A 27,900-nucleotide genomic window follows, 5' to 3' on the forward strand; every position below is an offset into this window, starting at 1 on the left:
ATACTTGGCAATGCCTTTCTTGCTCCTCGGCGATTGGCTGCAGCAGAGAAAAGCCCGGAGTGACCCGGACATGCAAAACGGGGCCCTGTTTTCTGACGGCAGCCTCCTTCCTGTAGCCCGGTTTGAGGAAGTACATTTCGCTGACAGGGCTGGGTTCACCGAGGGAGAGGCGAACAAAACATCTTCTGCGGGGGCGACTGAAAAGAACAATAACAAGACAACTAGAGACAAGAGGAGCGCTTAGATAAGCCATACTGAAGCTAAGGTGTACAGTCATCGGTGAAATCGTGCTCCCCTGCCCCGCTGAGACCGCCGCAGACCGCCGCAGACATGGTGAGTGAGGGCCGCGGTGGAGCTGCTGGGAGAGACGGGGACGGAGGAGAGGGTGGTGGGGCTGCTGCTAACTGTGTGCTGCTAAAGCTAGGCTAACGCTAGCTTGGAGGTGTTGGGTGGTAACCCGAGAGGAGCAGCAGGAGCAGGAGCAGCAGCAGCAGCAGGAGGGGATCCAAGTGCCGGCTATAAATCAACGATGCATGTCTAACTTGCGCTGCTAACAGAAACTTCTGCGTACCGGATGAGTTAGCTTCATGGCTAAGCTAGCTGCTGTTTCTTCCCAGCTAGTTGGCTAGCTATTAGCCGAGCTTGATGCCCAGCAGGCATAAAGTTAGCACAGGATGTTTTGGATTTGACACAAGTTTGTGAATAGTGTGAGAGAGGAGTCCTAACACACATACACACACATACACACACACACGCGCACATACACACAGGCTAAAATAGTCCAGCGCCGGGTTGCCTGTAGCTAAAATAAGACTGCTTGCTCCTCCTATTCCTAACCATGACAAGCTGTCAACCTCCTTTTTGATACGTTTTTCCTGCTTTCCGAGTTTGGTCTTGTCTTTGCGAGTTTAATATCAGTTTTTATCTATATTTTTCTGTTGCATATGTGAAGCTTTGACAATCTCTACAAAGTATACTAGCAATTATGTTTTACTATTTGCTTGTTTGTGAACTTCTCCTGTGTCATAAGTATATCTGGCAGTGATATCACTGTGACTAGTCATTTATTTATGTTTGACGAAAGCTAATATTTGAGTTGAACTATTCCAGCATAATAGAGCACCACCTTTTGTATTGTTTATATAAAAAAAATGTTCTGCAGCACTTCCAACATGGCCTAAAATGTCTTATGCCTGAAATGGGAAGAGCAGCTGGCTTTTCTCCGTAGTCGCCCACTCTCCTTGCCCTCACCTCATCCATCCTGCTGGCTCAGCTCTCCCCTGACCCCAGGGTTGTTGGTCTGAGCTAGTGTTTACACCGAGACAGGAGCGCTGGTAAACACTGTGTCAAGGAGCGCAGGTGTCTGATGAAGCAGACTGATTCATCAGCTAAGAGAGATTATAAAAGGGGTGAAAAAAGCAACTTGGAGGAGAGGAAATGGCATTGCCTAGAAACATCTGTTAAGTTCAGGGTCACCGTTAAGAAAAATGTTTATGGAAATAGGGCTCTCCTTCTTTATAACATGTCATTGTCCTTTGGCCAGCTAGCAGCTGCATGAGTATACTTTGTTAGGTTTACACACTTAAGAGGAGTTACTTTCTAGATAAGCCTTGGTGCAGGGTTTTGTAGACATCTAAAAGATGAGAGAATAAAATAAGTGTAATAAACAAATTATGTGTTAATGCAGAAAACTAAAGCTATTGTGCTGTTGCTGATTTTGATATTGATGCAATTCAAAATGATTTCCAATGCAAATAAGTTCTCTTTTGCCTTGGGATTGGATGAGCAATGCTAAACTGCACTTAAGAGGAGTTACTTTCATGGCTGGGCAATATAAAGATATTATATCGATATCGTGATATGAGACTAGATATTGTTTTAGATTTTGGGTATTATAATATCATGATATGGCATAAGTATTGTCTTTTCCTGGTTTTAAAGGCCACATTACAGTGAAGTGATGTCATTTTCTGAACTTACCAGTCATTATATCCATATTATTGATGATTATTTATCAAAAATCTCATTGTGTAAAGATTTTGTGAAAGCATCAGTAGTCATCCCTACAATATTGTTGCAATATTGATATCGAGGTATTTGGTAAAAAATATCATGATATTTGATTTTGTCCAGTTACTTCATAGATAAGCCTTGGTGCAGGGGTTTGTAAACATCTAAAAGACAAGAGAATAAAACAGGTGTAATAAACAAATAACATGTTAATGCAGAAAACTATTGCTATTGTTCTGTTGCTGATTTCGATATTGACACAATTCAGAATGATTTCCAATGCAAATAAGTCCTCTTTTCCCTTGAGATTTGTTTGAGCAATTCTAAACTGTACGTCAGCTGCCATTCTTCATGAGCACTTTTCAGTATGTTTGTAATGGTAGAAATGAGTGCACTTACCATGACAGGGTCATACTAATAGAGTATGTTGTAAGTTATATGTTGAAAGTGGTCAGCAAGTTGGTTTAGGTTGGTAACAGCAGTTGTATAACGCTGATACCAAGTAAATTCAGGCACTGTAACATTGTGTAATTAAGGCAGTCATGGTGAAATATGTATGACTGGTGTCTAGTAGGACTAGACCAAGTGAATTTGATGGCACTGGCTGATAATGCTTCGATGAAAATGATTGTAGCATAGCCAGTTCCCTGGTAGGGTTAGCTGAAAAACGTGTTTTGTCCCTCTGTTAGTCCTGTTTCACTCTTGCCTTCCTCTCCCCACACATTCCCCAGGGTTTCGTGTCGTGGCTGGTCTGTCCTCCCTTGCTCACTAATATCCTGCTCCTCACTGCATATTTAAGGAAGAGAAACCCCCGGGGGGAAGGCTATGCTATGAGTCCTGTCTGCTCTGTGTCCTCCAAGTTCCTGATGTAGTTTATATTTGACTTGCCTTTTTATTATACATTTTATTATTTTACATTTACATTTTCCTAAAACTGCTGCACAACCAAGAGTCCATCGCAGTGAAAGAGAAAACTTTAACTGTGACTTTTAACTTTTAAGGAATGCTACATGCTAAATACAACAAACAGGAATGTTTATCTACAAGAGTTCAAATACTGCGCCTGCTGCTTCACAAATAGTAGTTTATTGAAAAAGCACGTTATCAGATATGTGTTGAGTGTCCAAGTACATAACAATACAAACTTCAGCAAACAACTCAAACATGTTCCCAAAAAAGGAATTGACTTCACTTAGTCTTAAGTTATATTCAAGTCTTTTAGGGTCATTGGTGTTTTAGACTGATGATGGTGACGTTTTGAATGTTTGTTTTTTGACTATCACAAAAAAAACACATATTTAACAGTATTTCTGACTTTTCTACAAAACCTAAACTCAGTGCCTTCATGGTTTTCATACCTTCCAGGAAGCTATTTGTTTAGTTCACTTTATTATGCTATGAAAATAAACTTGTGGGTGCCCATAGGTGGTGCAGAGGGCAAACAGCTTGTTCTTGCACTTTAAACACAGTTGACAGTAATTATTGGGTGGGAAGTCAGTGAGGGATTGTGTGCTTGTCACCGCAATACTGACACCTGCTGGTTGGTGAGGGTGTGTGTGTGTGTGTGTGTGTGTGTATGGAAAGGAGGTCGGATCAGAGATTGTAGGGACATCCTCACTGCAGGCGTTATAATGTGTTTTACACGTGAAAGTTTCAAACTTGCCACAGTCGTGACCACACCCCTATCAGTGATGTCACAGCAGGTGTCTGGCCCTTAGGTTTGGGTTTTGGAGCGATGGGTTTCCACACCAATCAAACTGCACACTTTTGCTGACTTGTATTGACAGTTTTGTGCAGCAAGAAAACAAAACAGCACGTGTTCTGAGATTATGGTGAAAAATGATGTCTTGTAAATGTATATCTTTTACAAAGCTTGCCATGGTTTACTCTTACGGAGCTCAGGATGGGCCACAGAGGGAAAACAAGCTAATTAATGCTCTTAATTTATCCATTTTGCCTGTCCTCCTCTTGTAGAGGGCACTGAATGCATTCAGGCAGCTAGAAGTTTGAATAAAGCAACAAAAAAGACATTTTCCCTGTAATGTCAGTTACTTCTTGATGTGCTGACGTGTGGTGAATGAAGGGCGGGTTAAACTTGTTTGATTTACTTCAGGTTTGCTGAAGCTGGGTGTTCATGAACCGGATGATATCCGCAGGGATTAAGGGATCTCATAGATACACAGTGTTGCGCTTACAAGCCAAAACCTGAATTATATCCACATATCTTAGTCCAAGATCGAAATAAAACCTCATTAAATCCAAGCGATCCATAGTGAGATGACAGAATAGCAAGAGGGTGATTCTGTTAAATAACTAAATCGAGAGCACAAATTAGTTTTTTTTCTCCATCTTGAAAACTTACTGAAGCAATTAAATGTATTAATTGACTAATAGTTTCAGCTCTAACCTACTGCTGTTTGATCATTAGCTGGTATCGATTCAGCATATCTGCTGCCTAACATGCTGTTTGTGCTCATGTCCCCAGATGACACGCGTCTCACAGCCATATAGAGTCCATACTTTAACAGCTGACACACAGTTCTGCACTGACGTCACCTACTTAAGTGTTTTAAAGTTTTCACACACAGAGAATAATTCTCTGCACTTTTGTGATTCAAACTTTTGAGTATTCGGGGTCCAAATTACAATTTCATCTCTCTAACAGTTGTTTTACTCTGCAAAGTGCTCACATGACAAATCATGAGTGCTGTTCAGTCTACTGAGCTGGAAACGTTGCGTCTGTATTCTCACAGTTGCAAGCACAGTTTGCCTGCAAGGTGTGAATATTTCTGCACAGCAACTGGGCTCGCTCCCCTCGTACCCTCATACAGAATGTAGCAGGTCTTTATCATTGCAGAGCTTGATGTAGTCATTTAATACTGAGCATCTGCTAATACTGAGTCCTTATCAAATATCTTAGTATATATTTTCCTACAGCTACACAGTTCACACTTAAAATGGACCTTCTTTAAAACTAGTGGAGTCAATCCACTTTAGTTAACCTGCTGCTCCTAAAACATGTTGAATCCCTATTTTCACTTTTTAAAAATGGATAGTAGAGTCCTGTGACGTGTGTTGTTGCAGGAAGGTTCAGAGAGGATTTGAACAAACTCTCTTAACCCTCAGCATGAATATAGTAATGAAATACATGTGAACTCTTTCCACCAAAAGTAGAGATGTGGCACATGTAAAAACATGCTAACCTAAAGATAAAATCAACCAATATTTGTTTTTTTCATCTCAAAGTGGCTCTGCTGGGTTCAGTGAGGATAGCTTCATTTAAACTGTTGGCGAGTTTATCACCAAAAAACAAGACAGAGTTTGATCAGACCAAAAAAATACCAATATACCATTAAATTAAAACACGCTCTGATGACAGTCTTACTGCTTGATTTAGGATATTCCTGATTAAATGTTTAATATCGTTGCTACTGAACAGTTTCAATCAAACCCTTAGCCTTGCGTTTCCTCAGGAGTTTCATTCAGTGCAGAAACTTTGTCAGAGCAGTTTGTGTTCTAGTTGTCTGCAAGATGCTGAGTCTGTCCTCACAGAGTTCACTTTTCTTTTTTGTTTTATTTATTTGTAAATCTAAAAATGTGTGGATTATCTTCGGTGCTAAAATAACTTTTTTTTGTTGTTAGAAAAGCATTCTTCAACAATGTTGGCTTTTTTGTTTTTGTCTTTTTTGTTTGTTCTGTTTTGGAGACAAAACTGAACATAGCAAATTGAAACATCACACACATTCAGCAGCATAACAGTAAACCTTTCAGATGGTTGCAGCATCAGGTTTCAGAAACAGTTGTGAGTCCTACAGGACCTTTGCATGCTCATGCGTGTGTCTCAGACAGTTATGGTTTGTTTTGATGAGTGAAACGTGTCAGAATGAGGGAGAAATTGAATCTGAAATTGATCTGATGTTGAAAATTTGGTGAAACTGATTCCAGTTCCAAAGTCCCCCAGTTTTGGGAAAGCTGCTGAGTTGTAAAACATTGTAGTGATGTGATAGACAAGTGTGTTAAGTCTTGTCTCCGCTGGTTGTGTGTGTTTCAGAATGACCAGCAGCTGGACTGTGCCCTGGACCTGATGAGGCGTCTGCCTCCTCAGCAGATCGAGAAGAACCTCAGTGACCTCATTGACCTGGTGAGTTACTGTCTCTGGTTATCTTGTCAAACATCCTCATGTGCAACACACACACACACACACACACACACACACACACACACACACACACAGACAGACTTTGTTCACCTTTAAATACAATGCATATGTGTTGTAGAGACTAGATAAGTTAGCAGGCCAGTAGCAACTGGTGAACATTTGATTTACAACTCAGAGTGAAACTGTTCTGCTCCAAAGTTTTCCTTTTATTGCTTGAGTCTCAAAATTTACCTAAAAAAACCAAACAACAACACGGTAAAAACAGCAATAACAGTAATGATATTGATGATAATGATGATAATGATTTCACTGTTGAACATTTTTTGGCAACAGACAAATAGTTTGAGTCATTTGTGTGATCAAATTCGGGGTTCATTTTTGCTGCATGCTGGAAAAGATCATCATAAAATCTACATTCAATTCAGAGCTGCAACGTTTGATCCATTAGTCGATCAACAAGAAATTAATCGGCAACTATTTTGATAATTAATCATTTTTTATAGAAAAAATACTAAAATTCTCTTGTCCCAGCTTCTTAAATGTGAGTATTTTCACATTGTGATAGTGAACTGAATATCTCGGGGTTATGGACTGCTGTGGGTTTTGGGAAACATTGATCGACATTTTTCACCATTTTCTGACATTTTAAAGACCAAACAACTATTTGATTAATCGAAAATAATCGTCAGATTAATTGATAATGCAAATTATTGTTAGTTGCAGCACTACTTTAATTGCATATGTGGTAATATATTGTGAAAGCATTTAGTTTGTGTTATATCACCCTGTAAATAGTTGTGTAAGAGCAGATCTAAAGTATACTAGGTAGCATCAGCAGTAGCTAAAGGATTCTTTTAATTGTTGATTAATCTACAGATTATTTTCTCTGAAAATTGTTTTGCCTATAAAACGTCAGAAAACTTAAAAAAAATACATGTGACAATTTCCTAAAGCCAATGGTGATGTCTTCAAATGTCTTTGAAGTGATGTTAAACAGAGAAAAGCAGCTTTTTTTCAGCATTTAATATTGACTTCTTGGTATTTTTTGTTACTTTTTTTATGATTATTATTTTTGGACATAGTGAGGAAGTCGCATTTTATTCTAAATTCTCTGTTCTCACCTGGTAACAATTTAAATTCCTGCCTGTAAGATTAATAATTTGGTTGTTTTTCTCCTTTTTCTTAACAAAAGATTTCATTTGGAAATCATCAGAGCTCAGCAGTGCCGGCTGAGTCCGACAAATGAAGCTCAATCAGACACAAATCAAATCACACTTTTACCAGTGTTTGCATGGCACCTTGTTTTATGGGTATATCCGTTAGTTTCCAGCCAGACCCCCACCTGCTCACCTTCCTCTTCCCTCACCTTTAACCTCTCTCCCCCCAGGCATCGGCTCTCTCCTCAACCCGTTTCACTGTGTCCGGTTGTTAGTGATTATTATCGCAGCTGTCAGTCACTTCCACTGCAAGCCATTTTTTGGCTCAGTCATCTCTGCTCAAACTCTTCACAGCAATTCAGAATCGCCTGAAATCACCTCCTTCTTTCCTGTTTGTATCTTCTCTGTTCTCCATTTTCTCCTCTACCACCCCCCCCCCCTTTCCTCATCTCACCCGGTCTGCTGCCAGGTGTGTGTGTGTGTGTGTGAGTGAGTGAGTGTGTGTTGGGGGATGTGGGGGCTTTTTAAGGAAAACAGGGCCTCCTTTGTGTTTATGCTCTGATGCAGAGGACATAAAGGAGGGGTCCGTGTCAGTCTGTGAAAAGTAATTTGTACCCCCTTATCCTCTAGATATTATGTTTCTCACTGATATTTTATTCCGGCTCCACTCAGTAACCTCTGTTTATTGAGTCAAGCTGGAATGTGAAAGAAAGACGGGAACATAAAGTCTCTTTTTTTTTGTTGTTTTTACCTGAAATGAGGATATCAAATGCCAGGATTCTCTTGTTTTTCTGTCTAGTCTGTCCAGTTCCTCTACAGTCCTGGAAAAAAAATTTTTTTTTTTAAAGTTGGCTTCTGTTACAGGAAGTCTGAATTGACAAAAACAGCTTGTTTGTGCATCTCTTGCTTACTCTGAAGACATACAGAATACTTTTAATAAAGTGTCTGAAAAGTTCAGATGTGCTTCAAACTCTTGCAGAAGTTTCTTTGGATGAGCACCAGCTGTTCTGAAGAATGTGTGCAGTAGAACAACATTGCGGTGCTGTGTTAAGCTTTTTCTCCCCATGTTTGCGTCCAGGTGCCCAGTCTGTGTGAGGACCTCCTCTCCTCTGTGGACCAGCCCCTGAAGATTGCTCGGGACAAGGTGGTGGGGAAAGACTATCTGCTCTGTGATTACAACCGAGACGGCGACTCCTACAGGTCGAGTTTATGTTTGCACTTCTAGTCACAGACAAGGAACGATAACTGCATCATCAATCTGTCGTGGGAAAATGGGCTGCAGACAATGACTCAGACTAAAGTTATAGCTGACTTGCTAATGGATGGTAATTAAATAGGGTAAAATATCCACCTTTTATTGAAATGTAGGAATGCCCAGTTTTATTGTTGTCTTATATATTTAAGTGCTTAACCTTTATTTAACCAGGGATAACCTAAATGAGATTATAAATCTCCTTTTGTAAGAGTGTCCTGGCCAAAATGAAGAGACAAATAGTGTAAAACAAATACAAAATAGGTCTCAAAATCCATCACAATTTCAGAGTGAAACACTGCACTTATAAAGCATGAATAAAATCTCCAATACAATCATATAAAATATTATATTCTAAAGACAACTTAAGACTCTCCAAAACAACCAAATAGCTGGTTAAATCCCCGAATAAGTGAAATACAACAAATCTAAAACATTCAATCAATGAGACACGCGTGTAGACTTTAAAATACAGCACATAGGTTGTGCAGCAATGATTTAAATTCACAAAGAGAAACCAGAAGGTTCCAGACTGAAGCTGCAGCGTGCATGAAAGCTCTGAAAACATAATCTTCAAAGCGAAGAGTTATTTCTGTACCTGGATGAATTTTGTCATTTGTGCACACAGATTTCTTTAAAGATTCCCTCCTGACATGTTTTAAGCCATAAAAATTTGAATTATAATTTCTGTTTGATATGGTTTTTCCACACAAAAGTTAAATTTCCTAGTTAATCATTCTTAAAATTACATCTACTCCTTCTCCCTCATTAAAAATCCAGAATTTATGAATATGTAAATATTATTCATTTTAAATTGAACCATGTTTGGCTTCCAAACTAGTCGTGATTTCACAAATCATGCTCCAAGGTGCACGCCTTTTAACTGGGACGTAAGTTGAGCAGAGAGAAACTTTCTCCTTCAGCAGGTTAATGTGAAAACAGACTTCACGTACATCATTCTGCACAGTGAAGCTCAAACATCCGATTGAAGTATGAAGAAGAAAAACAGATTTCAAAATAAGGATTTTGGAGCAAACAAACACACTCCAACACACAGTTTGATATAAATTCTTCAATAATGTTTGACTAGTTGGCCCTTCAGACGGCAGAGGAACGAGTGGGAGGGTATGTGTCATGACAGGATGGTTATTCATAAGGACAAAGTCCTGAAACAGACGACAGTATAAAACTGGGGAATTCAAATTTTATTGTTACTTATTCACTATATTTAAATAATTTAGCTGCCAAAAAAGTTTAGACTTATTTCATGCTTGGTCAGGGTTGATGTCGGACTGTCAAACATATATTTATCATATTATTATTTACAGCTGATCATTGAATTTGATGCACATTAACACTGAATTCTGTACATCAGATCCCCGTGGAGTAATAAATATGAGCCTCCCATCGAAGACGGTGCCATGCCCTCAGCTCGCCTGAGAAAACTTGAGGTTGAAGCCAATAACGCCTTCGATCAGTACAGAGACCTGTGAGTACCAGCGAAGCAATCACAAGGGGGGGTTCTAATAAACTGGCAGTGTCATGATCTTGTGAATTGTAATATCTTTGTTTTATAGGTACTTTGAGGGTGGCGTGTCCTCTGTGTACCTCTGGGACTTGGATCATGGCTTCGCTGGAGTTATTCTCATCAAGAAGGCTGGCGATGGATCCAAGAAGATCAAAGGGTGCTGGGACTCCATCCACGTGGTGGAGGTGCAGGTGAGAATCAGCCGATATGAAATAGGTTGACATCTGAACTTGCTCCTGCCCAATCTTATTGTTCCCTTTATTATCTAAACTTTATAAAGTCTCCCATGCAGTTCCAAAACCTATACATATATATATTCTACAGTTATAAAACAATACATTTTAAACAGTATTTTACTTAATTACGTATTTAACCCGGAGCTCATTTAGATTCATTATCTTTTTTACAAGAGAGACCAAAATGGAAGTGTAGTGAAGTTAACACAGACTACAGAGGACATGACAGGCGTAAAAGAGAGAACGTGACTGTTAAGAACTGTTACGTTCTTCATAAAACCTGTTTTGAATGTGGCGTTTGAATGTATGGTAGGAAAGCAGTGTTTCCAAATGATGTTTGTGCTGTAAATTACTCCAAACTCCTGGTGTGTAAAACGAAAATGCAGTTTTGCCTGAAGATTATCTGTCTCGATGATCTGGTCTGAAACACGACAGGACACTTATCAAGAATGGCATCAAAGAGATAAAGTGTTACAACCTCTCCTAAAAACAAAAACCCAAAGAAAGAAAAGATTGATATTTTAAATAAAGTGTTGGAACTATTTATTTAAATCTAATTTGTTTTGCACTATAAGGTGAGAGAGGATTTCTCTAATCCAGCAGTTATGGAGTGAAAAACATCAGGAGTAAATAAACAAATAATTGTTATCAAGACGGACAAAAACACAACTTTTACATGATGTTTGCAGGCGATAACATCGTTGACTTGTTAGAGATGCATCATAAGTCTGAGACAGTGATGCAGTGTCAAACTTTAGACTTTAGTTTAAACAGTTTGGAGTATCGCCTCATTGCTTGTTGTGTCTGGTGTGCGAACAGGAGAAGTCCAGCGGACGCACTGCTCACTACAAACTCACCTCCACCGTCATGCTGTGGCTCCAGACAACCAAGACCGGCTCCGGTACCATGAACCTGGGCGGCAGCCTTACAAGACAGGTACGCTACACAAAACCGCAGCAAGCTGATTTGTCGAGCTGCGCTGTTGTCATCCATTAACCCGATTTCTTTCCTCTTCACAGATGGAAAAAGATGAGACAGTTGGAGAGTCCTCACCCCACATTGCCAACATTGGCCGCCTTGTTGAAGTCAGTTTAACTGCTAATATCCTGCTTTTTTAAAAAAATTTTTTTTTTTTTTACTTTTCTGACCTACCTAAAGCTGTGATTCTACTAACTGCAGTCAAAAAATGGAAAGTTGAGGTATGAATGGTGCTAAAAGTTAAAAAAAAATATCTCCTCTTGTTCCAGGATATGGAGAACAAGATTCGCTCCACACTGAATGAAATCTACTTTGGGAAAACCAAGGACATTGTCAACGGACTAAGGTACTGCTACATGAGCTGTTTGGATGACTTGAACCACCTTCTCTCCTTTTACAGGCGTGTTCATCAGCAGCAGCGTCTGCAGCAGCTCTGTTTTCCTAATTGTACCAGTCTTACTGTGTGCTGAGTCAGTTTACTTTTGTGTCTGTTGACTTGTTCAACAGATATTTTCTTACCTCTTTTGTGTCATTTCTCTTATCTTTTATTTAAACCTACCTTTGCTGCTCATCTTTTCAGTTTCCTTTATTTTTCCTCCTCCTTCTGTCCTTCTCTTCAACCTCTCCCACCAACCTTATTTTTTATTGCCTTCTTGCCCACATTTCTGCTGCCATTCTTATCAATGTCTGCCCCCACCCCTCCCTGTCAATCCCTCTGTCACCTCTCCTCCCCTGCTGCCTCTCCTCTGTGCTCCAGATCTATTGAGTCTTTGCCTGATAACCAAAAGTACCGGCAGCTCCAGAAGGAGCTGTCGCAGGTCCTCACCCAGCGTCAGATCTTCATTGACTAGGGTCAGTGGTACAGCCCGGCATGGAAAGTGTGTGTGTGTGTGTTTATGTGTGTCAATGTCGGTAAGTAGAAAATGAAAATGGGGAAAATGTTGCCCGTCCTTTGCTGTACTGTACCAGGTGTTCCTCTCTGCTGTCTCTCAGACGTCTCACTCTACTTTTCAGAAGAAAACGGCTTAAAGGCAAAATTCAAATAATGAGCTGTAAACATAAAGATGTCTCGAAAAAAATTGTTACCTTGAACTCGAAGTTAAGTTAGTTAATTCTAATTTTATGCAACAGCATAAAAACACACTGGCAAGTAGTTTCTACATCAACTCTTTTTAATCTGAGAAATTGGAAAAGAGACACTTAAAACACTTTCCTTAATTAATGTTTAGTTTAATAAACTATAAACAAACAACACTAATTAATGTTTAACAAATAATATTATAGTCCTGAAACAATTAGTTAATTATTCGATAAATGAAACGACAGAACATTAATTGGCTTCAATTTTTAATAATCGACTAATCATTTATCAAGCAGACGTACTAAATATTTGCTGTTTCCTGCTTCTCAAGCTGTAAGGATTTGCTGCTTTTCTTGTGTTCTGGGGAATTGTGATGGGCTTTTTTCACTATTTTCCTACAATTTAGAGATTAAACAGTTAACTGTAAACATAATGGACAGGTTAGGTGATGATGAAAAAAAATGATTAGTAGTCGCCCTACAATATACTTCATTTCCAATCTTTATTGTCCCACGAAAGAGTTATCTTTGCTGCAAGGTTACAAACAATAACAACACAATAAAGCAATTGAAGACGTTAAAAGCGCTGCTAATATACACACACACACAACGCAGAACACAATAAAAGGTTTGTGTGATAAAAGTGAAGAAAACCAGACGCAGAGGAACAGGGATGAGATCATGTGCCACGCAGTGTGGGGAACCAAGAAGTTTATGGTGTATTAAAAATGAAGAGTGTTAATTGCACATGAGATGAATAAAAACTTGAATCTGTTGCTATTGCCAATTCCCCCTCTGAGGATCAATAAAGTCTTATCTTAAATCCATATGTTACAGATGAAGTTAGCCCACTAAAAATGTGTCAAATAAGGCAGCTGCTCACCAATGATTTTACTCACTTTAACAATGTTGCTCGGGACTGATTCTGTGACACCAATTTTCTGTCACATTAAAAAAAAAATGTACCTTTTTTTTTTTTTTTTTTTTTTTTTGCCCTTTCCTGCATATACATCAGGGTTCATGTCAAAGTTCAAAACACAGCTAGTACTTGTGCTCTCCACAGTTTCCACTTCTTCATAAAGTCTTGTTCACTGCATATAACAACCTACTGTAAAACACTCCCAACCCTTCACACCACAGCTGGTAAACAGGAGTTTGTGAAGCTAATGATCCACTTTTAATCATAGTTAGATTGATTAAAGCACAAAGAAAGTCAGATAGAAAGTGATACAAGTCAAACATTTAATGGTTTTTAATTTCTTGTCAGAGTTCAATCTCACAGGTTACTCTGTGTGTGTGCGTGTGAGAGTGAGAGAGACTGACTATGCTGTATGAATGTATTTGCATGCTCCTCAGAGTGCTGCAGACTGAGCAGTTGTGTAGGCATGTTGTGCAGGTTTTATTTATCTCTTAGTCTCACAGACGATCTCTGTGAGGGAGCGACACACTAACCATGTCAGAGTATTCAAAGCAGCCACCAGCTCTGATGTTTTGCAGTTTGTTGCCCTAATAAGGTTTTCTAAAACGGTGTGTTTATTCTGCACACGGCTCTATGTCCTATCAAAGGAAAACACATTGCAGAAATGTGTGCAACAGAAAACAGGAACAGAAAAATCTGATTACCAGAAGTATTTACCACCTTATGTTAAATTGTTCCTTATCTCTGTGACCTAAATATGAAATTAAAGCAAAAGCGATGGCGTTTTTTGTTACTTTGATTTTATATTTGCACATAAAACGCTATACATTTGTTCTCAGTTCATTATATATCTTCAAATAACAACAAAGTGCAAAATATAACAGATGGTGAACGTTGCTTCAACACATTTGAGCTGCATGACAACTTAACTAAATACTGGTTGAATTTGCCCGACATTAATGTTTCCTGTGTGCAGCGTGTTTACATTTAATGTGTGATAATGCATATTTTTCACAGACTGTCTCCCTAACTGTCTTCTCCCCACAGAGAAGTAGAATTGGACTGTGATGTCTGCATAACTAACTTTTTCTTTTCTTTTTTTTTTTTTAAAGAGATTCACGTTTTCTTTTGAACTTACAGACTTTGCGTGTTTTCGTCTCTCTGGAGAAACTTTTCCAGTCTCTCTTTCTCGCTGTTTTTCATATTTGATCTTGCACACTTACTGACTTGCGTCTCCTCTCTCTGTGTTTTCTTCCCCACACAGGAGTGTTCAGACTCTGGCTGACAAGTCAAAGCAGGAGGCTCTGAAGGTCGACCTGATGGAGGCGCTCAAACGCAAACACCAAAGCTAGAGATGCTACTGTCGTTTTCTTCCGTCTGTTTCTCTCTCTTTTTCTCTCTTTCTCTCTCTCTCTCCGCCTCATCTCTGCCATCTTTTCTCTGTTTCTCTACGTCTCTCTTCCTCCATGCCTCTTCAGTGCTACACTCTCGTTTATTTGTGGAAAAAGCAAAAAAAGGAGAAAATGCTTAGCTTTTATTTGTTTTATTTTATTTTTTTTTTCTTCCTGTCAAGGTTTTTTGTTTTCATGCATCTCATATGCCATGAAGCCATTCATTCACGCTCTCTCTCTCTCTCTCTCTCTTCACCCCTCTCTTCTCTTCCACTTTACGAATATAATGATAGTATTACGACGGTTAATGATAATCTTACAGTGTGAGGGTCATTGTAGTAATAATCCCTGATGTTCTCACAGCTGATGTGTCCTCTTATCAGTTTGAAACGAGCAATTTTTTTAGCCCTGCTCTTCCTCCATGATGAGGAGATGGACACAGACTGCGCTGTAGGTGGTGTAGACTCGGCGGGGCTGTCATTATTCTGTACATCAAATTTTTTTTCTTGCATCTATTTTTGTCAACAGCCCCCCCCCCCCCCCCCCCCCCTCCTTCTCCCCCTCCACCCCTCCCAGATATATTTGTATAAAATTATAACTGTCAATGTAACTGTCATTCTTCTGGGCGATGTAACGGTGCGAACACGAGGGTGGCCTTTGAAAGACGATGGAGTATCGACTTATCAAACACGGGGACGGACTGTTATATCCACTGGGTACACCCACGACGTCAACCCAACCCCCCCCCTCCCCAAACCCCTCTACACTGTGTATAACATGACAGTTTGCCTCCCACCCCCACCCCCCCACCCCCCTGTTCAGCTTCTTCAACTCTTCTCTCTCCTCACCTTCTATGTCTTTGTTGGGGGTCACAGTTTGTCTTTGTGTCTCAGTGGAAACCTTTAACCGTTTCCATTTTGGAGGGGAATCTTTTGTTGTATTTTGTTTTTTGTTTTTATTTTGTAAAGCTTATGATTCATATTGTATTAGAGCCTCCAGCAACAATAAAAACAGTAAAAAGCTTCTCTTGTTCTTATTTTATTCCTCATTTCTTATCTGCAAGTCACCACTGTTACAAAGGTGGGTCGTATTAGACCCATTAGACTACTTCTATCTAGCAATCAATATTCATATATCAGCCGACAGTAAAAGGCATTTTTGCTAAATATTCCTTAAATAAGGGATTTTTAAAAGAATTTTACAGTTGAAAAACAAACATTCACATCCACAATAAACTGTGATAGAGATATCAGCGGCCGATTTATTGATCTAGCTCTAGTATGTGATATCCCTGTAATACGGTTTCAACTTGTGACCACTGTTCCTCTTTGTAGTTTCAGTTTGTTGATTGTTGATTGTTCCTCTTTAAATATTAAATCATTTTGCATCAGTGACAGATGTTTTGGCCTCTGAAGCTCTGTTAGTTGTCTCATGTTGACAGAAAACTGCACATCAAGATGCTGATTGGCCGACCACCTTTAGTTGATAAATGCTGCTTGATATTCAATCTAAAATGACCCGTACTTAAGAGAAGTTGAGATGTTTTTTCCCCCCCTGTATTTTCTTTAAAGGTATAGTCATCTAAAATAATAGATTATTACTCAAATCTGCATTTTTCTGACCTTGTACCAAGAACATCTTTAAATTCTGATTGTCTGAAGTAAACTGTACTCAGAAAACCGTCTGGTAAATTATCTCATTCACATTCGTTAAATGTGATGATGCACTATAGTAGGACAGAGGGGAGATATCGAAACAAATCAAAGCAGGAAAAGAAAGCAAAATACTTTATTTGCTTTAAACCTCTAAAAAAACATGCCTTTTAGTCCCACTTTATCGATATGAAATACAGAAATTAGAAGATGGAACTGGTCACATCTCCTGATACTTGATTCAAGTCACAGTATTATGATTTTGGTGCTATATTTTCCTTTTTTGACGCCTGGGTTTTTATTTTTATTTTTACAGTCAGGCTGCTGCTTTTTCTACGTCTTTTAGAGATTCTGTCTCCAAGGTCAAGAATGAACTTTGAACCTCAGCTTTTAAAGTCCTTCTCAGTCACTTTGGTACATTTTTCAAATCATACTTAACGTTTGCAAAACAGTAACTGAATTTCTCGAAACAATTCGTACAAACAGCACCACACAATGAATTACCTGCAAAAGCCCGTAACTTGTTCAAAATCCATACATATATGTATACATATATATACACTGTATATAAGTATACATATGTATGTGTTACAGTACATGTACAGTATGTATCTGTATAAAGTATATTTACTGTATACTGCAAAAATCAAAATACTGTAATATAAAGCATTACAGTAAGTATACAGTATTACAGTACAGTGCACATTGTTGGATTACAAACCTGTTCTGTCTACGAAACGTTTGACTGATTGAGGAAACGGTTGTTCTCCCAACATTCAGCTGCACCTTTCGACACGCCTCAGCCATTGTAAGGCCCTGATTTAGAATATGGTCCACAATTGTGGCCCTTACTTCATCAGGAACGTGCCTCTGTCTTTGGCCTCTTCTACCTCTTCACTGTGTTGTGCTCTGTCTATATAGGTTTGCTAATTGAAGGTTCATGAGATGCACCGCTGAGCTATTTCAGAGAACTGGTTGAACACTTCACACATTCTCCTTCAATAGTAAAAGTCAAGATTCACCTGAGAGATATTCACCAATTCAGGACACATTTACAAAAGAAAGTCTAATAGAAATGTAGATAAAATATGCTTTACAGATTATTACAACTGGTTCGACCATTTTGCATGTAATGACTTATGCAATGAACTAATACTAATACTAGATGTTTTGGATGTTTTAAGACTGTTCAACAATCAGTATAATACATTTTGATCAACATGATATAAGCAATTGATAATGTAGCCACAAGCATCAAGCATCACAGCAAGAATTTGCATTTTCATGTAGAAATGCAAATGTTTTAACGGAAACAATGTAGTGAAGCACTAGTATGAATAACAACTGAGCTTCCAGCTGTGTGACTGTAGTTTGTCCACTAGGTGTCAGAGACACTCAGCATTTCAGCTGAACTCCAAGTTTCACAACTGTTTTATAGTTTTTATCAAAGACTGCACAGCTTTGTATCCAGTCCATAAGCATTTATCTGTTTTTTCCATATTTATCCCTCTAACTGAGTAATGCTACTAGTAGTTGTAATGTGTTTGGGCTAAAATGCCTCTTATGATCCACTAGTGTACATTTCTAATTAAATTATACTTTAAGTTTTTACTGCTCCAGTTTTGAAACAGGGTCTGGTTGAAATGGACAAAACCATGAATTGATAAAACCAACAGGAAACAGAAGACATCAATTGTTGGATTACCTGAAAACAACAGGTGAACACAAATCCATTTAAACAGGTTTGATTTTATTCTAAAATTGTCCTCCTTTGGCAGAGTTTGGACCACCAATGAAAGAACACCTTCAAGTCTCTCTTTGGGTTAAAACAAGGTCACTAAAAACCTCAAATTTGAGGAATGTCTGCCAGTTAATGAGTAAACCCTCTTTTTTGGAGGTGAGTGGTGGATATATGTAAACATGTAGGCCATAGATTAAATACTGGTGGTTTGGGATAATGGGTCATACCACACAATCCTCAAGCTCTTTTGTCATCTGAAGTATTACACCCCACAGACATCTATATCTTTTATAAAACGGAAACACATCAGACTTTTAAAGCATATACAGTAAAATGTGACAGTCAGCAATACAACAACAACCAAGAAGTGTTTTGAAAGTTAAAAAAAAATCTAATTAAATGACCTAACCTGGCTGTTTTGTCTAAATGTTTTTGTTTGCTGTTAATGAATGAAGCTTTTTAGGAAGTGACCATTTATCTCCAGTGTCAGGGTTTCTCTGTCAAATCCTCAGACCCCTAACAGAGCTGTTTTCCTCTCTCTCTCTCTCTCTCTCTCTCTCTCCCTCTCTCTCTCTCTCTCTCTCTCTCTCTCTCTCTCTCTCTCTCTCTCCCTCACACACACACACACACACACACACACACACACACACACACACGCATATAGGTTTATGATAATGAGGAGCCTCAAGGCGCAGGGGGAGCAGGAGCCATTTTCACCATTCAAGCGGAGTTGCGCGGACGCAGCGGAGGTGTTACTGTTGTTGTTGCCGGCGTGTGTGAGTGTGTGTGTGTGAGAGAGAGAGGAGAGAGAGAGCAGCTCCGGACAAGGTTACTGCGGGTTTACCTTTTAAAACCAACCGGAGAGAAGTGCGCCCGCCGAGAGCATGGCTCCTCTGCAACAAAGAGAAACTCACAGACGGAAAGTTTAAAGGAATAAAGGAGCTGCAGAAATTCCCACTCCGACACCCAGCTGAACACAAACTGAGGAGCGATGCACTTCTTTAAATGGGATTTGTTGTTGATTTTCTGGTGGTGTAAACTGGTTTCGCTGGCGCAGTGTTACACCGTTCACATCAGTGAGGATGCGGGTCCAAGGACGGTGGTGGTCGGCGTGGAGCAGGATGCACGGTGTACTTTGGATCAGGTACTCGCTCCGAAATTCACTGAGCGGTTCCTGGAGACCGACGCGGCGGAGGGCATTGTGTTTGTTTCGGACTCGATAAAGTGCTCCGCGCTGCGCTCAAACCCCTTCACTGTGTACACCGTGGCGGACTGCACGGACTCTGCAGGTGCTGGCTCCGGCTACAGGCACCTCATCACCAGCCAGTACGACGTGCATGTTCACGGTAGGAACTGTTCAAACAAGCGTAAAAGAAAACCTGAGTGGGACATGGAGGTCCTCAGTTTGTTTGGCACCCACAGCCACCACCGCTCAGAGTGCCACCAGGCGGGCTCTGCTTTATTCCCAGTGGGGGGTCTGCTACCTGGAGCCCCGACCCGCTGCAGAGTCACCAACAGCCGTGACTTTTACTTCTATAAGGGGGAGTTGTTTGTGTCTGAGACGCTGTGCTGGAGGCAGGACACACTCCTGGAGCTGGACCTGCTGTGTGATGTACTCACAGGAAATGGGTTGAAATCTAAAGTAAACCCCATCTCCATCCACTGGCGTGTGGGGCAGGGCCCCTTTAGGCAGGGCCACATAGAGAAGCTGTTAGAGAAGGCGTCTGAGTCAGATTCAGGGATTGTGAGCAGGAGGAGGAGAAGCATCAACAGCAGCCCCCAGTTTCAGCCCCCAATGTACCAAGTGTCTGTGGCAGAGAATAAGCCAGCTGGGACTCCTGTTGTTGTTTTGAAAGCAGTGGATGTGGACGAGGGGGAGGCAGGAAGGCTGGAGTATTTCATAGAAGCTCTTTTTGATAGCCGCTCCAACAGTCTTTTTGCTGTGGACCCGGCCAATGGTGCCGTGTCCACTGTGGAGGTGCTGGACCGGGAGACTAAAGACACACATGTGTTCCGTGTGACCGCAGTCGACCATGGCACGCCCCGACGTACAGCCATGGCCACCCTCACTATCACAGTCCGTGACACTAATGATCATGACCCTGTTTTTGAGCAGCAGGACTATAAGGAAAGCATCAGGGAGAATCTAGAAATAGGCTATGAGGTGTTAACTGTGAGGGCCACTGATGGGGACGCTCCAGTTAATGGTAACATCCTTTACCACATCCTCAACAGCAACGGGTCCAATGATGTATTTGAGATTGATTCGAGGTCTGGTGTAATCCGCACCAAAGGTCTGGTAGACAGAGAGGAAGTGGAAGCATATATGTTGTTAGTTGAGGCAAATGACCAAGGTCGTGACCCCGGGCCCCGCAGCGCCACGGCTACTGTTCACATAGTGGTAGAGGACGATAATGATAACGCCCCCCAGTTCAGTGAGAAGCGCTATGTGGTCCAGGTGCCAGAGGACATGGCGCCTAACACAGAGATCCTGCAGGTGACTGCCACAGATCAGGACAGAGGCAGCAACGCTATGGTTCACTTCAGCATCATGAGTGGAAACACCAGGGGACAGTTTTATATCGACGCTCAGACAGGTAAAATGGACCTGGTGAGTCACCTGGATTACGAGGCGAACAAAGAATACACTCTGAGAATCCGAGCTCAAGACGGAGGACGCCCTCCGCTGTCCAACATCAGCGGCCTGGTTACTGTGCAGGTGTTGGATGTTAATGACAACGCCCCCATTTTCGTCAGCACCCCATTCCAGGCCACAGTGCTGGAGAATGTGCCACTGGGCTACTCCATCATCCACATCCAAGCGGTGGATGCAGACTCTGGAGACAACTCCAGGCTGGAGTATCGACTCACTGAAACCACGCCACACTTCCCCTTCACCATCAACAACAGCACGGGGTGGATTGTAGTAGCAGCCGAGCTGGACAGGGAGAGTGTAGATTTTTACAACTTTGGAGTTGAGGCCCGAGATCACGGCTACCCTGTCATGTCCTCTTCAGCCAGCATTAGTATGACTATTCTAGACGTCAACGACAACAACCCAGAGTTCACTCAGAAGGTGTATTACATGCGACTGAATGAGGATGCAGCCGTGGGGACCAGCGTGGTGACAGTGTCAGCTGTGGACCAGGACAGCAACAGTGTGGTGACGTATCAGATATCCAGTGGAAACACCCGCAACAGATTCTCCATCACTAGTCAGAGCGGAGGGGGGCTCATTACCTTGGCGCTGCCTTTAGACTACAAACTCGAGCGCCAGTATGTCCTCACTGTCACTGCAAGTGACGGCACACGCTTTGACACTGCCAAGGTGTTTGTTAACGTCACAGATGCCAACACACACCGGCCCGTGTTTCAGAGCTCACATTACACCGTCAACATTAATGAGGACAGGCCGGTGGGCACCACTGTTGTGGTAATAAGCGCCACAGATGAGGATACAGGTGAGAACGCCCGCATCACCTACTTCATGGATGACAGCATCCCTCAGTTTGACATCGACACTGATACGGGCGCCGTCACCACACAGATGGAGCTGGACTACGAGGACCAGGTTTCCTATACGCTCGCCATCACTGCTCGGGATAACGGCATCCCGCAGAAGTCTGACACCACCTATCTGGAGATTCTGGTGAACGACGTGAACGACAACTCCCCCCGCTTCCTCAGAGACCACTATGTGGGGTCTGTGATGGAGGATGTGCCGGTGTTCACTAGCGTGGTCCAGGTTTCCGCCACTGATCGAGACGCTGGGCTCAACGGTCGTGTCTTCTACACCTTCCAGGGCGGGGAGGACGGCGATGGAGACTTCATCATTGAATCCACCTCTGGTATTGTTCGCACGCTGCGCAGACTAGACAGAGAAAATGTGCCTGTTTACAGCCTGCAGGCCTTCGCTGTAGACAAAGGTGTTCCTGCTCTGAAAACACCAATAAACATTCAAGTAACAATCCTGGATGTGAACGACAACCCACCTGTGTTTGAGAAAGATGAGTTTGACATCATGGTGGAAGAAAACAGCCCCATAGGTGTTGTGGTTGCACATATATCAGCCACAGATCCAGATGAAGGCAGTAATGCACAGATTATGTACCAGATAGTGGAGGGAAACATCCCAGAGGTGTTCCAGCTGGACATCTTCTCTGGAGAGCTGACAGCATTAATAGACCTGGACTATGAGATGAGGTCTGAGTATGTTATTGTGGTCCAGGCCACCTCTGCCCCTCTGGTCAGCCGTGCCACAGTCCATCTCAAACTTGTCGACAAGAACGACAACATGCCCGTGCTCAAAAACTTCCAGATCATCTTTAACAACTACGTGACCGACAAATCGAGCAGCTTCCCCACCGGAGTGATCGGCCGCATCCCCGCTCACGACCCCGATGTCTCGGATCAGCTCCACTACAGCTTCGAGATGGGCAACGAGCTGAACTTAGTCCTCCTGAACCAAACAACGGGAGAGATCCAGCTGAGCCAGGCCCTGGATAACAACCGGCCCCTGGAGGCCTCCATGAGGATCTCAGTGTCAGGTGAGACTGTTAGATAACTCTCTGTAATTGAAGACTGAACCCAGTGAGTGAAAAACTGCAGTGAGGGGAGTCCAGATTCACTGAGGTGTACTCCTGCTCCATTTCCATTAACATGTCCTGTCTCTTCATTTACATTTTCACTTCACTTCACCGGATAATGGAAGTGATGATGACTTAAGTATGTCTTTCCTGGCTTCAGTATTCCAGAGTGATTTCCTTGTAATAGAAATATTCATGAAGGAGGATTAACATTCACTGCAGGTTATTTTGTAAGCCACTTCCTTTAAAAAAAAAAAAGAAGATGCATTTAGGCATTCACATTCTGCATTGGATTTACATCAGTGAGGTAAATTGTTTCATTTGTTTACTGAAGAAGAGATTCTGTAATTTTTGGACCCTCATTAAGGCGCTCGTTTGTTTGTACCAGGCTGATTTAGATCCGTCTATTGTCGAGATTTAAATAGCTGTTTGTCTGAGCACGTCTGTATCCTGTGGGATCCACACTCCAGTGGGCAGACTGATCCTGCCCCATAATTGCCCATCATACCCCCCCCCTCTGATATACAATGAAAGACCTAATTCAATTATGGACTGTTTCTAGAGCTTGAAAAGTTGATATCGTTTAAGTGTTGTATTGTTTGACTGGCTTGTTTTTCTGGCTCTAATTTGTCAGAGAGGTTGAAATTTAATAGTTGTCAGTGTTCCCAGCTCAAGAGTGTTGCTGGTTTGTTGGTGTTTTTAAAGGTAACAGTTGAGTTGTGGGTCACTGTGGGTAAGAAGGCTGATGTACTGTAGGCCTAAAACAAGCCCGATACCTGTTTATTGCTCATAATTACTGCTGGTGTTGTCTTCCCTAACCTGCATGTCTTAAACTGCCTCTGTTCCCCACACCTCCAATTTTGCATGCCTGCACAAATTACAGTTTTATTTGCTCCAGAAATGTGGCTGAACTTGATTTGCACCCACAGAGAGTGGGAATGTGTTGTTACCCTCTGTAGGAGCTTATTTGACGCAGTGTGATCTGCTGTAAATCTGCCTTTTCTTTGACCTTGGCACAACCTAAGAGAGAGAGAAACAGTACTGGGGACGTCATTAAGAGATTGGGCATCAAGGTTAAAGATGAAAGCTGATACTTAACAAGAACAGTGAGAAATTAGGGCTGGTGGGAATCTTGGGATTCTTTGATTTGACTGAATGAGATGATGAAAGTGTAGATTCGGCGATTAAATGGCATTAAGTGCTTTCCTATTTGTTCATGACTTGGTAGTGAATAGCAAATACTGTATGGTTAGCGTGGGTAGTCGTTATAATGGATTGGAGCTGTGCTTTGCCTCTCTGGAGAACAATAGTGAGCTGTCGATTGAGGGGCAGGCGCTAGAGCTCATACCAGGCTGTGGTTGGGGGCAACAGCTGTGACTCCACCAAGGACCAATTAGAGACCGTGTCTCCCCGCGCGTCCCGCACCTGCTGGGGTATATGTGTCAGCACCCCTGCAGGAGACAGGGAGAGATAGAGGGAGGCAGAAGGGGCAGAGGAGGGGGGAAGGGTGGAGGGTTAAGTTGTGGTTGTGTAAACTGGGAACATGTTGGATAGTACAGTAGTACTGTAAGAGAGAGGGAAAGTCATTAGACAGCGACTGTTGGAGGAGGAGATGGGGCAGGAAGATGAGCTCCTCCTATAGATGCTGCTGACCCCAATTTTCAAAGGCTTCTCCCTCCAGGGACCTCCCAAGTCTTCCCATTATCTCTCTCTTTATTCTGCCGTTTAAGAGGCCCCTTATGATGGACGATTTTTGATGGGCTCTTTTGTATGTTGTTGGACTGTGATTAACATCATTTTTGAGCACTGCTCTTCACAGTGAAATGGATGTAATGGTTCAAATGTAGCTTCATTTTCCTTTAAATTTTTGAGTGTTTCCTAGACACAATAGCTTTGGGAAGGTAACCTTTAAATAGTAATCCACAGATTATGATGATCTTCTTAAAGTTGAATTCAGTAATATAATCCACTGCATCGTCTCGACTCCCTGATGTACAGTATTTACTTTTCAGTTAAAATTTGATTTCACTTTGGCGTTAAAATTTTTCTATTATCATCCCATATTTGCACAAGTTAAGTAACTAATTTTAGTGTATTTAAATTGACCATTTTTGTAATCACTTTTCAACAAAACAAAATATGAAATCTGTAATAATCCCCTCAGTAATCCCCATTCACTATAATACTGTATCATCATATTTAACATGTGTTATTGTGCCTGATAGTTTATTAAGGGGACCATGGAGGTGTCTGAAGGGGACATAAAACAAAATATATACAAATACTTAAAACAGATAATCAAAATTATGAACATGTACATTTTAAATGCTTAATTATATCTATTTTTAAAGAGATGGCTGTCGGAATATTGACAGTCTGTCAGTTATTATGTGCTTCACATGTAATTCACATCAGTTAAGATCAACACATCCTCATAATTAAATGACAGTATAGGTCTAAAATAAACATAGAGTATCCATATTACTGTCCTGTGGGACATGGTGTGACAACACTGTGGTTTAGGTCTGGTTAGGTTTACGTTGAAATAATCACTTGCAAAGTGGTTCATACTTGCTTAAAGTTACACAACCTTTGTCATCATGACAACAGACACCACAATGTTATGGTTTTCAAAAAATGTCCTGACCTGTGGTTGGAAACAGGAAGTGAACAGTGGTCTCCTGTAGCAAAGTTCGCTTTTTGCCATCTAACTATCTAAACATCCACCCAATCCACCACCTCCTAATAATCATCTCATCAAGTCACTTTATATTGACGTCGCCTGAGCCGCATCACTTCCCCAGGTCATAATTACTACGGCCGTAGATTACGTAAATGTAGGTCGTTTTTACCTATATCATCGTTTTCTTGTGAGGATGAGCTGGGTTAAGATTGTAATCTTTTCCTTCAGAATACTTAATAATACTGAACAAAATCCTCCTTGTCTTTAGATTTTTTTGCTTGATCTGTTTCTACAACATATACTGTATAATCAGAATCTACAAGATTTAGTATTTCATCGAATACACCATAAAGATAATGGCTAAACATCATGACCCCACCCCATCCCCCACAGAAAACATACAAAGTAATGTAACCACACAAAAGCATAATAAATTACCTATGAAGAATTCAGAAGATGGAATAAAGGACTTGGAATAACAGTTACTTTTACAATCAGGATTGAAAATCTACTTACTAAAATGTGGTCAAGTGGGTTTAACAAGCTCTTCGTTTCTTCCTGATTTGGTCACAAAAACCCCCAGAACCTTTGGAAAATCTTTGCAACGTGGCATGTTGACAAATATTAACGTTGTTAGAAGAAGATAATTAGATATAAATACATTTTTGCTTCAAATAAGCTCAATAATTGGACTAATCTTCTCAACACAGAATATTGCTCATTGCGATTCACGCTGGCACTGTAATCATTCAAAACTCTAAGCAGGTACTTAAAAGCACATCTAACAATCACACAACCCAGCGATCCAGCTGCCTTGCTGTGTATTAGCTGTGTGCATTGGCATAAATTAGTAATTATAACTATTAAATTATGTCAGTCAGTTATGGAGTCAGATTTACAGCAGTGATGTGTGGGTGTTGGGCCTACCTTCATGCTAAATGTGAAGAAGGAGACAAATAAACTCACTTTAGGGTGATGTCTGAATTAATTGGATTCAGAATTGGTAGGATTTGTTGAGTTCCTCCTTATATTTCTGCCATGTTGAATACAAAACCGATATGTGACGATTGTTCTTGTCATGTGTCACTTCTGTATGATGACAAGAATTCTGCTCACACCGCGAGGTGAGAGGCTGGATGTCGTTTGTGGGATTAGATTTGCTGCATCTGTATCCTGGGATCTGTCAGACCTGTGTTGACACACTGAGGGGCTGATCTACTCTTCCCAGGCAAGCGTGAGCCTGCATAAATAGGTGTTTGCGTTCGATGGCAGATTTTTTCCCCCCCCTGCTTTTCTTTCATCCTTAAGCATGGTTAATTTTCTTATAGAAAGCATAGCCAATCCTTCATTATCCCCTCATTTCTAAACGTGCTATTTCACTGGGTGCTTTGAACGTGAGGTCGATTTGTTGTGTCATTTTTGTAGCTGTGTCAGTCCCATGTACGTTAATTACACTATGAAGTGACTCTGTAGAAGTGACAAAGTTAGTTTAAACCCCCCAGTGTTGCAAATACATGAAGCATACATTATCCTCACTGTGCAATCGGGACACTTTGCCCTTTGTTTTAATCAAATTCTGAGCCTGAGCCAATTTCGTGCCCCCCATGCTCACTTTGAAACTGCCAATGCAGAGATTTAACAGACAAACACGCCTCCGCAACTAATGATGTCAGTTTGATTCAGCTCACATCACACTGCAGGTTGCACAGATGCTTAAATTACATGGTGGACAGCAGATATGCTCTCTCTCTCTGGTCACTGACGGCAGAGAGACCCTTTTAAGTTTCAAGTGTAAGACTGAAGTGGATGTGAATGCTCCAAGGTTAAAGTGCTTTACTGTCGAACTTGTCTGAGCCAAACCTGTTGGCATTCAGCCCAACTAGCTGCAGCGGACAAGTTTTTTTTGTTTCTTATATATCTTATCTATATTTCTTATGTTTTTTAAGGCTCCCTTGCCCTGCTCTTCGCTATCCTTGCATAAGATAAAGCCGCAGGACTGGAATTTTAATGGAGGAGACTCTCTGTGCTGCCACATACTGTTTAAGTAAAAGCCAATGTAATTTCATTATAATCTATTAAAATTGTAAGCTGTCTGTGGAGAGACTTTCTCAGGGGTTTGTCTCATCAAGACTGTAACACTAGCCCATCAAGCTGCTCAAATCTGCTACATTACGTGTGCGTGTGTGTGTGTGTGCATGTGGCCTCCAACAGCTGGACCGCTCTGATTACTTTTCTCCTCTCCATCATATAATTATTTCACTCATGTGGAGCGCACCTTGGATTTTCTTCTGTGTTCTTTATGGTTGATGAATTTCTGTTTGCCGTATGGTTGATTCACAGGATTGAAAGCCCGTGTTTTTGCGTGACCGGAGTCATCCGTAATGCGCTCCTTTTCATTCTTCGAGGCCCGCTTGCCTCCCTGGACGGCGTTAGTCACACTCGCAGGCTTGCATGGAATGTTTGTAGCACTGTTTCTCTTCTTTTTTCTTTTCCCTTTAACATCACCTATCACCTTGATCCTGTTTCTC

The 27,900-nt window shown here is 41.1% G+C and overlaps 2 protein-coding genes across 4 annotated transcripts in view; both read left to right on the top strand.

The window, feature by feature from the left end:
* Positions 1-57: 57 nt before the first annotated feature.
* capzb (capping actin protein of muscle Z-line subunit beta) lies at positions 58-15,733 on the top strand. Of its 2 annotated transcripts, XM_044347974.1 has the most exons (10): positions 58-333; positions 6,062-6,151; positions 8,405-8,526; positions 9,954-10,067; positions 10,156-10,297; positions 11,162-11,278; positions 11,362-11,427; positions 11,590-11,666; positions 12,078-12,172; positions 14,584-15,733. In XM_044347974.1, exons 1-9 carry the CDS (start codon positions 331-333, stop codon positions 12,169-12,171), a joined length of 825 nt encoding a protein of 274 aa, XP_044203909.1. In that variant the 5' UTR covers positions 58-330; the 3' UTR covers position 12,172; positions 14,584-15,733. The 2 variants fall into 2 exon arrangements, with proteins under 2 accessions (XP_044203909.1, XP_044203910.1); XM_044347975.1 differs by lacking the exon at positions 12,078-12,172.
* A 2,993-nt stretch (positions 15,734-18,726) lies between these two features.
* celsr2 (cadherin, EGF LAG seven-pass G-type receptor 2) overlaps positions 18,727-27,900 on the top strand; it is a 61,576-nt gene continuing 52,402 nt past the window's right edge. Inside the window, exon 1 of one of the 2 annotated variants that reach the window (XM_044347893.1) lies at positions 18,727-22,650. In XM_044347893.1, coding sequence (XP_044203828.1) covers positions 19,095-22,650 — 3,556 coding nt within the window. In that variant the 5' untranslated portion in view covers positions 18,727-19,094. The remainder of the gene's footprint in view (positions 22,651-27,900) is intronic. The other variant, XM_044347894.1, reaches the window with a different exon arrangement.

The sequence above is a fragment of the Thunnus albacares genome, chromosome 4 (assembly GCF_914725855.1).
Source record: "Thunnus albacares chromosome 4, fThuAlb1.1, whole genome shotgun sequence".
NCBI lineage: Eukaryota > Metazoa > Chordata > Actinopteri > Scombriformes > Scombridae > Thunnus > Thunnus albacares.

What these genes read in the sequence shown, in the direction of transcription:
- capzb (XM_044347974.1), top strand. An exon ending in TCCACGTGGTGGAGGTGCAG is followed by an intron (nt 10,298 to 11,161) that starts GTGAGAATCAGC and finishes GTGTGCGAACAG; the next exon opens with GAGAAGTCCAGCGGACGCAC. An exon ending in GACATTGTCAACGGACTAAG is followed by an intron (nt 11,667 to 12,077) that starts GTACTGCTACAT and finishes TCTGTGCTCCAG; the next exon opens with ATCTATTGAGTCTTTGCCTG.